The following is a 12,198-nucleotide window of genomic DNA, read 5'->3' as shown; positions in this document are numbered from 1 at the left end:
TTTTATTTGAAATAATAATTTTCTCCTTCAGACTTTGCTTTGGTCTTGGAAAGCTCCAAACTGTGCTTTTCTTTCAAAAACAAGGACATTTCTAAGTGACCCTAAACTTTTGACCGGTAGTGTATATTTATTTGTATGTATATATTTGTATGTGTATATTGGTATGTGTGTATGTATATATATACACACACACACACACACACACAATATAAAATAATAACTAGCACATAATAAATCTTGCTATACTGTATGTATATAATGTAATAAATATGCACTTTTCACTACTGACCACAAGATGGCGCGCACGGCTCTTGTCTGACCCTTTCCAGGTGACGGCGGCGTGCGGGCGCCCTCTGCCGGCGGACTGTAAAAACTGCAGCGCCGTGACGTAGAAATACCCGGAGATGACGCGTTGATGTCGTGACAGAGGCCACAGGCGGGAAGACTGAATCTTCTGGTGAGGGGGTTTGGGGTTCCGGGTGCAGTCAGATTATTGGTGGGTGATCGTGACCCATAAATACAGGCTTAATGGGGTTTGTAGTCCCGCGCCGTTTTCCGGTCCACATATTATTCTGGGACTTGTAAGTGTGACTGGGAGAGGCATGCTGAGGGTTGTAGTTCCATCTCCGGTTCAGACATGCTCCGACTTTAGTACAAACGCCGTAAGTTCGTGTTTGCTGTCTGGCAGTGCTGGGCCTTGTAGTCCTTCCGGTCGGCTGCTGGGCCATGTAGTCCTTCCGGTCGGCTGCTGGGCCTTGTAGTCCTTCCGGTCGGCTGCTGGGCCTTGTAGTCCTTCCTGTCGGCTGCTGGGCCTTGTGGCTCCACAGATAGTGTCTATCTTTCAGGTCATACTGCTGCTGGGGGTTGTAGTTCCTTGCTGTGCCTGAGTGTCGTTTCTTCATTCAGCCAGCAGAGGGCGCTGCACCTGATTAAAATTGGTTTCCCAACTTTCTAATGTAATTGGTTTCAAGGTCCCTGCTTGCTGTCAGTGAATGGGAATATTCTTCTTTTATATCTAGGCTGTACAGACCTGACAGCAATCAGAGATCTAATCTACAAGCAGTAAAGCAGGAGTCTTGTGACCGCGCACCTTCTTGATCTCCCCCTCGGCTGACTCTTTAATTTCTGTGTAAATGTTGGGTGTTGTTTTCCAGGGATGGATCGCAGGAGTCTGGCCCTGGAGCTGCGGCGCTGGGTGGTGGAGGAGATGGGACTCCCGCAGCAGAAAGCGCCCACCGAGGACATGTTGCAGAGGTGAGGAGCGCCCGCCGTCCCCTGCCGACATCCCACAATGCACCTGACACGGTTTTCTGTCTTGCAGACTCTTCATAGGGCAGCACGGCGACATCTGGAAATACGTCATCCGGCACGTGCGCAGCCAGAGGTGAGGGGGAGGGGGGTCAGCGAGGGTCTCCAGCGCATTATACCGGTGTTTTTAGAAGGTGCGGGGGGGGGTCAATGTCAGGAATTAGCGTAGACCGGTCGCCGTGACCTCATTGCAAAAGTCTTGACACCCTGTAAATTTTTCTTTTGTAGGACTGTGAAGAACATTGAAGGGAACTTGCTCTGGTATCCTTACTGAGACCATCATCTGACGCCGACCACGCGCGGTCCATAGCGTGACTTCAGCGCCGCTCCGTTCCCCGCCGTGCTTGTATTTCAGGCACGTTCACATGTCACCCAACTCTCCACAGACCCTGAATGGCGTATTCCTAGAGCACCTCACGTGGAGTCCTGTTCTCTGACTTTCTAAGGTCGGGTTCCCACGTAAACGCGGCGGAATTTCCTCAACGGAATCCTGTGGGGGAACTCCGCGGCGTTTACGGGAGCCGCGAAGTGGACGAGAAATCTCATTCCCATGGGAAAAAAACGCAGGGGGTCCCAGGTCGGATACGCGGCGTATCCGACCCGTGGGAACCCCCCCGGCCGAAGTCTTCACTGTAGTCCCGGCGTTCTGCTCATGAACCAGGAAGATCCGGACGAGCAGAGTGTTCGGCCAATCAGAGATGAGATCGGAAATGTGATCCTGGGCTGAAGAGAATGTTACTCAATAACGATACATTGTCCCTCCCTCCCTTCTCCTGCTGTGTCAGTCTTCACTGTAATTCTGGCATTCTATTCGTGAACCAGGATGCTCAGGATTAACAGAGCTTTAGGATCGGGCTATAAGATGTAACCCGCGTAGCAGAGCTGAGATAGTTGACGCTGTGTTATAAATGGCGCGGCTCTGCTTGTGTAAGAGCTACCCCTGTGTTTTCTTCTTAACTCATTGCCCAGGTACCAGCAGCTGCAGCACTCCGAGGTGAGCTCGTCCTCAGAGCTGAAATCTCAATCCTGGCGGGAGTCGAACGGGTTAAATAACATCATAACTTTATAGTTGGGGCCGTTACGGATGCGGCGATATCAAATTCTGTAATTTTTTCTTTTAGTAAACTTTTTTTTTTTTTTTTTTTATTCGTCCCGCTGGGGGACTTCGCTATGCGATCACTGCGATCATCCGATCACTTGTATAATACTTTGCGGTACTTCTGTATTATTGCCTGTCAGTGTAAAACGGACAGCCATCTGCTAGGCCTGGCAGGCATTAACTAGAGGCAGAACTGGGGGGACCTTTCTAAGACCCCCGGCTGCCATAGAAAGCACCGACACCCTGCGATCTCATAGCGGGTTCGCCGGTGGGGTGAGACGGAGCCCCCTCCCTCCAAAACCACTTAGATGCGGCTTTTATTCTGATTCAGCGCCATGAAAAGGCATATTGGCGGTCACTATTGGGTTAAATGTTGCAGGTCCCCGTCAGCAGAGGCCGGGGGTGTGATCATATATGCAACCCTCGCCCCCCCCCCCTGTCATCTGTGTATCTCATAAAAATGGCGCAGTGATGGGGCGGGGGGGGGGGGTCGGGGTGAGCGCCTTTTATTTCACACGCTGCTGCATTTTCCCTTATTTGCCTGGGTTAACCCTTCAAGTGCGGTGGACTTTGGCTGGGCGGGAGGGAGGAGCCTGCTGGTTATAACGGCGGCGTTTTGTTTCCCGCTTCGTTTTACCAGGCGCAGCGCTCCGCAGAGAAGGAGGAGCAGCAGCGCAGGAAGCAGCTGTGTCAGGAGGTCCTGGAGCTGCGCTTAGAACTGCGCCATCTACAGGAGCAAATACAGAGCGCCGAGAGAGAGATCGTCAGCCAAGGTGAGCGCCGAATCTCTACAGCACCGCGGGTCACCGCCATCAAGTGCGGAATCGTTGATTGCATAAATATTCACGCCCCTTGAGACCGTATTTGGAAAAGGCTCCTCCCGCTTTGCATCTGCATGGATTGGTCTTTGTCAGATTGACGTGCGGGCGATGCAAGTCTTGTTTGCAAAAGTATTCACCCCCCTATTAATTTGCATTTTCTGTCCTCCGTGATAGAATTGAACAACCACAAGTCCCAGGATTTCCGCCGTCGATCGCTGCTGCTCCGAGCCTACAACAGCAAGAGAGAGGAGGAGTGCGAGGCTCTGCGTGAGAGTAACGTTCGGATCCGGTATCGCTGCGATCAGCTGCAAGACGTCAGCAGGTGGTTATGACTGTCACGCTCATCCGGCTCTGCTATATCATACTGAGGCGTTCCGCCTGTCACACCGTGTTTTGGTCCTGCAGAGCGTCGCAGAGGGAGACTGTATTTCCGGCCCTGGACGCGGGTTCAGCCTTGAATACTTTTCCAGCGCCTGAAGTCCTGGTGCGTAGAACCGGCCGCACGTTACCCGCTCATTATTTGTCGTGCCCTTAATTCCTCTGGTTTTCTTTCCTCCGTGTTAGAGAGATGTAAGGGGTGTGTGCCAGATGCGGTTCAAGTTTTTACGCTCTCTTCATGATGATACGGTTTCTGGATCATTGCTGTAAGTGTAGAGATCCCCTCCCATCTGCTAGTAATGTCTGTCCTGTTTTATGGTCTCACTGCTCTGTACATCTCCTAGTAATGTCTGTTCTTGCTATCTTATGGTCCACTTCTCTGCACATAGAGATCCCCTCCCATCTGCTAGTAATGTCTGTTCTGTTTTATGGTCTCACTGCTCTGTACGTAGAGATCCCCTCCCATCTGCTAGTAATGTCTGTTCTGTTTTATGGTCTCACTGCTCTGTACGTAGAGATCCCCTCCCATCTGCTAGTAATGTCTGTTCTGTTTTATGGTCTCACTGCTCTGTACGTAGAGATCCCCTCCCATCTGCTAGTAATGTCTGTTCTGTTTTATGGTCTCACTGCTCTGTACGTAGAGATCCCCTCCCATCTGCTAGTAATGTCTGTCCTTGCTATGTTATGGTCTCACTGCTCTGTACGTAGAGATCCCCTCCCATCTGCTAGTAATGTCTGTCCTTGCTATGTTATGGTCTCACTGCTCTGTACGTAGAGATCCCCTCCCGTCTGTTCCTCGCCATGTCTTCTGGGATTGCTGCTGTAAACCTAGAGACTTGTAGACTCGCCTGCTCCCCATAGATGTCGCTGCTGTCAGTCATGTTGGCATAACCTCTGCTCCCGTCTTTGCTCAGGTCGGGGGGGGAGGATCTGCGCTCGTTGGCCCATCATCAGTGGATGAGTACGGCGGAGGTGAGTCCTTTTATAATCCGGCGTACGAGAGGGAAATGGAGCGGCCGGGGGCAGACTCATGCATGTTCTCTCTGTCCGATGGTTCGGAACGTCTGATAATCCGGCACCTCCGTGGTGGATGGAGGGGTCGGGTTTGTATTCTTGCTGATCGACGTCCCTTCTCCTCCGTGACCTTGTATTTTGCAGACGGTCTGGAGTTCGCACCCTCCGAACCACATCGTCTCGTCACTAGAACATCTCACCTTAGAGACCACCCGGGACATGAGGCACCTGCAGTCCTCACTGTCCGTGGACCCCACTGAGACGTCCTGCAGCGTCTCTGAGACCACCGGTGATTCCCATGAAACCAGAGACAATCAGGAGGCGTCCAGACACACACGGTGATCCCCTAAATCCTATATCCATTAATCAGCTGAGTGTTTGTTACAATGTATCAGTCCAGGAAATCCTGTGATATAAACAGCAGCAGCACAAAGATCTCTCCTGTCCTGATGGTGTGTTACAATGTATCAGTGCAGGTGAAATATTCTGGAGTCCAGACTATGTATACTGGATACAATTGTAACAAACCCTCAGCTGAGAGATCAGGATAGGTTTATTTTTTTTTTTACTGCTTTCAAATGCTTCCCATGTAGCTCTGTGGCACTTGTGTAATTCCACTTGTATCCTGTAGGATACTTTTATTTATTAGTTGAGAGGAATTGTGTCGTGTGGGTGCGTAGGGGGCGGAGCTTAAAACGGGTTGAAATTTTTTGAGCTTCGCGTTCCTATCACGATAGTCCTCGAGTCGTCTGTCAGGTCGTTACATCGTTTCTCCAGCAGTTTCTTAGTTCTCTCATCTGTTTCCGGAAAAGCTGGGTGACCACCAATATGGCCGCCATTATAAGTCCCACAGAGTTTGTCACCCAGCTTTCCCGGAATGACAAATCTGCCTGACGCTGCGGTGGGTTTATATAGGTTACACCACTAGCAGGCTTGTCATTCAGGACTCTAGGAAAGCTGGATGACCTGCACTGGTTGTCACAGGGTCTGTATTTCAGGTCCGCGGGGGCAGGTCACGATTCTTCGGGCGGTCTCCCTTCCTTCGGCAGTCTCATCCAGGTGAGTGGTATCGTGGGTGTGTGGGGGGCACATACTTTCCATAGATCAGATCTGAACCACATACTTTCTCGTCTCCTCTGCAGGACGGTTGGGCGGAGTCGGTCAGGGTGACGTCCCGGCTTCGCGGCGTTCAGCGTCAGTCGCGGGAGCTCTCGGCACTTATGGCGGATAAGATACAAGAGGTCCACGGAACGCTGTCAGACGGCAGCGAGATCTCAGTCCTCAGCAGGTAAGGGGTTAACACGGCTGTGTTGTAATTTACAGGGGACACGGTACCGGTGGTCTAGGCCCCACCCCTTAACTTGGCTCCTCCCCAAGTCACACCTCCATCAACAACATAAATTATTCAGTTTCCTCCCGGTGTCTACAGGAGGGGCAGGTTTCCCTTTAGGACCCAGAAGAACCTCTGTCTGGTGTAGTGACCGGGTCGCCGCTGTACGGTGGGGGGAGGGGAGGTTTGTTTTTGCCGCAATAGGATATCTGTGACCCGGCGTCTTCTATATGTGACGTGTCTCCCGTGTTGCACACGTGGCAGGGCGGCGTTTGATGCGGAGCTGCGCTCGGTGCTGCTGCGCGGGTGTCAGGACGCGCTGCTGCAGGAATGTCGGGCGCTACGAGACGAGGCCGCGGACCGGAAACAAGAAGTGAAACATCTACAGCAGCAGCAGAAAAACATCCAGGAATCGAGTCTCCTCCTGGTGAGCGCCGCTCGGGGGTACCCCGTGCCCACCGGCCAGCCAACCTGCCAAAGGGACGTGGCATATGCAAATGTGGCCCAAAGTGGGCGTTTCTTGTGAATGAGGGGCGGGGTCTTGAGCCGGGTTCTGTATTTCTTACTGTCTCTGTTCTGGGATTTTATTACAGGACAAGAAGCAGAAACAGATCCAGGTCCTTATAAAGGGGAACTCCTCCTCCAAGACCCAGATACGGTGCAGTGGTGCGGAGGTGAGATCACGTGACTGAAGAATAGCCCAATCACCAAGAGAGGAGCGTGTAGACTAGGGGCGGAACAGGGGCGTGTTCACTTATGTAAATTACTCTACAGACCATTCAGCGTCACCGGTCCCTGCCTCCAGAGGGGAGGGGCTAATGGAGGAGGATTCCCCCCAATCGGGGCCCCCCTTTTACATTGATGTCTTTGCGCTCCCCTCTCACCAGGTGCAGCGATACGTCCAGGAGAAGCTGATCCCGCGGCCGCAGGAGGTCGTCCAAGAATCTCAGAGACTTCAGGATTCCGTCATGAAGGACGTCAAACATTTCTCCTCCATCTCCCTCCCCGCGCTGCAGAAAGTGGGCACCGACGGGTGAGCGCCTCAAAAATCTCACGTCTTATCACAGCCATTAGATTGCTCCACCTTAGAAACACGTCATCTTGAGTTACTCCACATTTTATACTCCAGTCACAGCCAAAGCTGCATTTACCATATAACTGGCTGCCACTTACAATCCATCGACTGTATGCAAACAATTCGCCCCCCCCCCCCCTAAAAAAAACAAAGTAAATAGAACTTACGTTTAATAATGCGTTGGCTGTAGCTGCACTGCATTATGGGAGTTGTAGTGTTTGGTTTGCTATCTGTTACATGTATTTATAATCCTGATGTCTACCACCGTTACATCGTTGAATGCTCTGTACAGTCAAACTGCCCCCTGCTGGTTCAAGCAAGAAGCCATTCGAATTTTTGAATGCAGCTCTGGATGTGACTAGAGTATGAGATATGATGTAACTGTGATTCGTATTACACCTTCATTCCTGTCCTTGTTTATTCTGTATCTTGTTTAGCACAAACCTGGTCCCAGCTCAGGAACTCTCCATAAACCGCGTGACAAACCCGCATTTTCCTTACTACGCCATCTACAAGGGGCTGTACGCCAGCGTCGGCCTGTCCCTGTATAAGGTAAGATCTGCACCCAACCCCCCCCCCCCCCCTCCCGTGGTCGTACTGCCGTGGCTGGAGGATTGAATGATGTCGTCTTCCTCTCAGGCCCCGGAGAACGTTCTGCGTCACGTGGCGGAGATGAAGAATCGGCTGCTTTTCCTGCGCTCCCAGTTACGTAGCCGCAACCAGACGGTCGCCAAGATCCAGAGACGGCTCCGCGAGAGCCAGAGCCCCGACATCGACAGTGAGTAGAACGACCGAAGCAACAACCTGACCTGATACTTCTTACAGCTGAGGGTTTGTCACAATTGTATCCAGTCTGGAAACTCTTGTAGACAGACTGTGTTCCAATGTATCAGCGCAGGTAAAATGTATGAAACTATCAGGGCAGGTTTGTTCTACTAAGATTCACCGCAGAGGATTATTTTTAGTGAATACATTGCGCCGAACCCTCCTCTCTGAAGTGGTTGCCGGTTTTGTGACCGTTTTCCCGTCTTTACAGCCCTGTTACAGCTCCTGTCCGTTCACTACGCCCAACAGACGGACGAGCTGGTTCCGAAACTCCAGCGCCTCATCGAGCAGTGCGAAAAAAGCCAAGAGTACGGGAAAGAGGTGCAGGCCTCCGTGACCGACTGGTGAGTGGCCCAGTGCTCTTAAAGGGACACTGACCCTGAAACGTTTCATGAGACCTTCCGGCAAGTGGTGGTCACCCAGCTTTCCCAGGCTTCTGAATAGCAAGAGTAAGGGTCACCTGGGTGACCACCGCTTCATATGGGTGTATCGGCAGCCATATTTGCTGTCGCCCAGTTTCCTACTAGTTAGACTGATGGACGTGTGAAACGGATACGATCCAGGGGGCGCCATTTGCGTCCAGAACTCGTGCTCCCGTTTACAGCGCGCCCGTTCTCCGCAGGGAAGTCTTTTCTATTGACAATCCTCTCTACCTCGTGCAGGTGGGAGCAGCCGGCGCAGCTTAGTCTACCGTGGGAGCGACGAGGAGACCAGACCCTGCGTCAGTGGCGCGATCGCTGGACGGTGGCGGTGACCGCGCTGCAGAGGGCGGCCGGTGGCAGGAGCTGAGTGGTTTGTTTTTAAAGTGGACTTGTGGAGGGGGATGGGGATTGTATTCGTCATTTGTAGCGGAGGTGATGGACCGGGCTATGTGCCCCCTTGTCCGGCGCCACCTGCTGGCAATATAGAAGAAGTGCAGCAGCTTCTCTGTGATTGGACTTACATATTTCACCGGGTGCCTTGTCCTACATTGTTCTCTCTATATGAAGTGGGGGGTCAGCCTGGCCCGGGAGACCCTCCCTCAGCCTCCGGAGGGGGCCGGCAGTTCGGGATATGGGTTGTCCAAACTAAATCTGCCGTTTTCTATGTTTAGATGATTCCGAAATCTTTACTGTCCCCCGAGCAGCTGACAAATGTCCCGTCCTATGTAAATAAAGCGTGACCATCTCCATCACTTACTTCTTTTCAAATTTTTATTGTTTGCAAGAGCTCTGCTTGCTGTCGGTACATAAACCCCTGTTCTTACCTAATGCTTCTCACAGCAGAGAGTTTGTTACAGTTGTACTCAGTCTAAATAATCATCTGCGAGCGAAACGCGTCAGCAGCACAAACCCCTCCTGGCCTGATTGTAACAAACTATGTATCAATCTAAAGTCCAGGATGTTCAGCTCACAATCCTCTGCCGGCTGGACTCCAAACTGATACATTGTAACAAACTATCAGGCCAGGATAGAGATTTGTGCTCGCAGGTGATGGATTTATACTGGGTACAACTGTAACTGACCCCCAGGTATTGGATTACAATGGGTTTTCTGCCTCCAAAATGTTAATGGTTGGTTGTTTTACTTGTAGCAAGCAGAGATCTTGAAAAAGGTTAGTACTTGGCTCAAGGCTGATATATTTTCGTAGTAGAAAAATTAGAGTAAGTCCTCATGCACACGAACGTATTTTATTTTTTTTCCTCCTGTAAATACTGGTCTATTGTCACGCGTATTTGACCCGTATTTACTGACCCGTTTCTCTGCACTAATCGGCAGCCCCTTCTCTCTATCAGGATAGAGAGAAGGGGCAGCCCTTTCGGGAAGAGTTTCCACAGCGTTTGAAAGTTTAAAAAAAAAGTTCATACTTACCCGGCCGTTGTCTTGGTGACGCGTCCTTCTTTTGACATCGAGTCTAACCTCCCTGGATGACGCGGCAGTCCATGTGACCGCTGCAGCCTGTGATTGGCCTGTGATTGGCTGCAACGGTCACATGGGATGAAACGTCATCCCAAGAGGCCGGACAGGAGGAAGAAGCAGGTAAGTTAACTTTTAATACTATTAACTCCAGCGGTAGTCACTGTCCCGGGTGCTGAGAGTCACTGCCGATCAGTTAACGCTTTCAGCACCCTGGACAGTGACTATACACTGACGTCGCCTAGCAACGCTGCCGTAATTACGGGAGCCCCATAGACTTCTATGGGCCTGCCCGTGCCGTAATTTCGGCCTGAAATAGGACAGGGTCTATAGTTTTCAACGGCCCGGGCACCTTCCCGTAACCATACGTAAGGTACCCGTGGCCAATAGAAGTCCATGGGCCCGTAATTACAGGCGTTTTTACATTGGTGTGCATGAGGCCTAACCCGCGGTCTGGTCTGAACGTGTCTCGGTATATGGAGGAAAGACTCGCGCCTGATCCTGTAGACGTTTTATGCAATCAGCCAAAGTTTCTCCATAGTGGATTAAAACGTTTTTTAATTTTTTTTAGAGAAGTTTAAAAAGTAGATAAAAGAGCTCGACGTTTCGCAATACACCGATTGCTTCCTCAGGAGTCTGGCCACAGGTTTAAATGGTGGTCTCTTAAAGAGGCACTGTCCCCATTATTAGTGCCCTATCGCCTACATAACGTGATCGGCGCTGTAATGTAGAGAACCGCAGCGGGTTTTATTTTGAAAAACAATCATTTGAGCAATTTTAGCTTTATGCTAATTCGTTTCTTAATAGACAACTGGGCGTGTTTTACTTTTTGACCAAGTGTATGACGCTGACCAATCAGCATCACACACTTCTCTCCCTTCATGTCCACTTGTACTCGCGAGATCTCGCCGTGCTGTCACTCCCACATTAACTTTACTGAAGTGTCTTGAGAGTGAATAGACGTCACCTCCAGCCAGGACGCGCTGTCTATTCACATTCCCGACACTTAACGGTAAAGTTTGTGTGGGACTTAATCACTGCACAGTGTCATCTCGCGAGATCATGCTGTGAATGACACTACAGCGTGTGAGTAAGTCCTGCACAAACTTTACCGAAGTGTCGGGAGTGTGAATAGACGCGGCGTCCTGGCTGGAGGTGACGTCTATTCACTCTCAAGACACTTCAGTAAAGTTAATGTGGGAGTGACAGCACGGCGAGATCTCGCGAGTACAAGTGGACATGAAGGGGGAGAAGTGTGTGATGCTGATTGGTCACTGATTGGTCAGCGTCATACACTCCTCTCCACAACGCCCACTTGGTCAAAAAGTAAAACACGCCCAGTTGTCTATTAGGAAACTCATTAGCATAAATCTAAAATTGCTAAAAAATGATTGTTTTTCAAAATAAAAGCCACTGTTCTCATCATCCCAGCGTCGAATTGATTATTTAGGAGATAGAGGATCTGTCACCAGATTATAAGTGCCCTAAGTAGTGCAAAGGAAGTGAGGCAAGGGTTAATACATACAAGAGTTTTTACATATAAATGCTATAAAACACAACAAAGTATAAAAAGCATAAAACCATCATCGGACCCCCAGATGCGGGCGCCGGCCCCTCCATACAAGGAAACGCTGCACAGCCTACAAATCGCATCCGGTAACGTTAAGCCATGCAGGTGTTTGCGTCTCTGTGTGCAATGCTCCATATTAGTCCCCATACCGTGTATAGAAAATAATCCAGCAAATTACAGGGACTTGTGGGTCTAAATACATTCTCATAGACCGGGGCGTGTCCCAGATTGAAGATGGGATTGTACAGTTACATGATCCCTAATATCACCGCTCTGACTAAACGCCCGTGTGGCTGGCACGAGTATTACTGCGTATGGATATTCGGGTTAGTGTTAGGCGATGTTCACACGAGCGTGTGCATTTTGCGCGCGCAAAAACACGGCTTTTTGCGTAAGCAAAAGGCACTTCACATCTGCGTGTGTCACTACATAGGATGTGCGGCTGCGTGCTTTTCGCGCAGCCGCCATCATTATGACATTGTTTGTAGCACGTGTTGCTTTTCTGTCTTCATTCATAGTTTTTACTGCTGTTGCGCGAATCACGCAGTTCGCACGGAAGTGCTTCCATGTGCCGTGCGTGATTAGACTTCACTGGGTGCGTGCTGCGCGAAATACGACCAAGTATAGGACATGTGGTGAGTTTTACGCTGCATGAAATTCACTGGCGGTCTAAACGGCCCCATTCACTTACACAGGTGCGTGCGACACGTGTATATATATTTTGAGGCGACACAATCAGTTGTGAGTCTTTCCCGCTCTCTTGGGTTTTCTTGATATATTTTAGCTACACTGATACGTTTGTAGCAAACCCATCAGCATTGTGAGCAGGACCAGGACCAGACAGGTAAACAGGAAACTTTCCATCCACTGGCTGCAAGCAGAG

General features: G+C 50.5%; 1 protein-coding gene across 2 annotated transcripts; it reads left to right on the top strand.

Annotated features, from left to right (window-relative positions):
- The first annotated feature begins 366 nt into the window (after window positions 1-366).
- On the top strand, window positions 367-9,024 carry HAUS5 (HAUS augmin like complex subunit 5). 2 transcript variants are annotated; one of them, XM_075840465.1, is made up of 20 exons: window positions 367-457; window positions 1,155-1,254; window positions 1,322-1,384; window positions 1,537-1,569; window positions 2,278-2,302; window positions 3,048-3,180; window positions 3,403-3,550; window positions 3,634-3,712; window positions 3,793-3,872; window positions 4,521-4,578; window positions 4,765-4,958; window positions 5,619-5,679; window positions 5,763-5,908; window positions 6,215-6,377; window positions 6,544-6,624; window positions 6,838-6,983; window positions 7,463-7,577; window positions 7,665-7,803; window positions 8,062-8,194; window positions 8,513-9,024. In XM_075840465.1, the coding sequence occupies exons 2-20, from the start codon at window positions 1,157-1,159 to the stop codon at window positions 8,637-8,639; spliced, it is 2,022 nt and encodes a 673-aa protein (XP_075696580.1). In that variant the 5' UTR covers window positions 367-457; window positions 1,155-1,156; the 3' UTR covers window positions 8,640-9,024. The 2 variants fall into 2 exon arrangements, with proteins under 2 accessions (XP_075696580.1, XP_075696581.1); XM_075840466.1 differs by lacking the exon at window positions 367-457 and adding an exon at window positions 506-581.
- The last annotated feature ends 3,174 nt before the right edge of the window (window positions 9,025-12,198 follow it).

The sequence above is a fragment of the Rhinoderma darwinii genome, chromosome 10 (genome assembly GCF_050947455.1).
Source record: "Rhinoderma darwinii isolate aRhiDar2 chromosome 10, aRhiDar2.hap1, whole genome shotgun sequence".
Taxonomy (NCBI): Eukaryota; Metazoa; Chordata; class Amphibia; order Anura; family Rhinodermatidae; genus Rhinoderma; species Rhinoderma darwinii.
Note: the sequence above shows the minus strand (reverse complement) of the source record. Positions and strands in the feature narration are given on the sequence as shown.

Excerpts from the sequence above, each read along its gene's own strand:
- HAUS5 (XM_075840465.1), top strand. The coding sequence starts at position 1,157 with ATGGATCGCAGGAGTCTGGCCCTGGAGCTGCGGCGCTGGGTGGTGGAG. Across the intron at positions 1,255-1,321 it reads ACCGAGGACATGTTGCAGAG|ACTCTTCATAGGGCAGCACG; the intron begins GTGAGGAGCGCC and ends TCTGTCTTGCAG. Across the intron at positions 5,680-5,762 it reads CCTTCGGCAGTCTCATCCAG|GACGGTTGGGCGGAGTCGGT; the intron begins GTGAGTGGTATC and ends TCTCCTCTGCAG.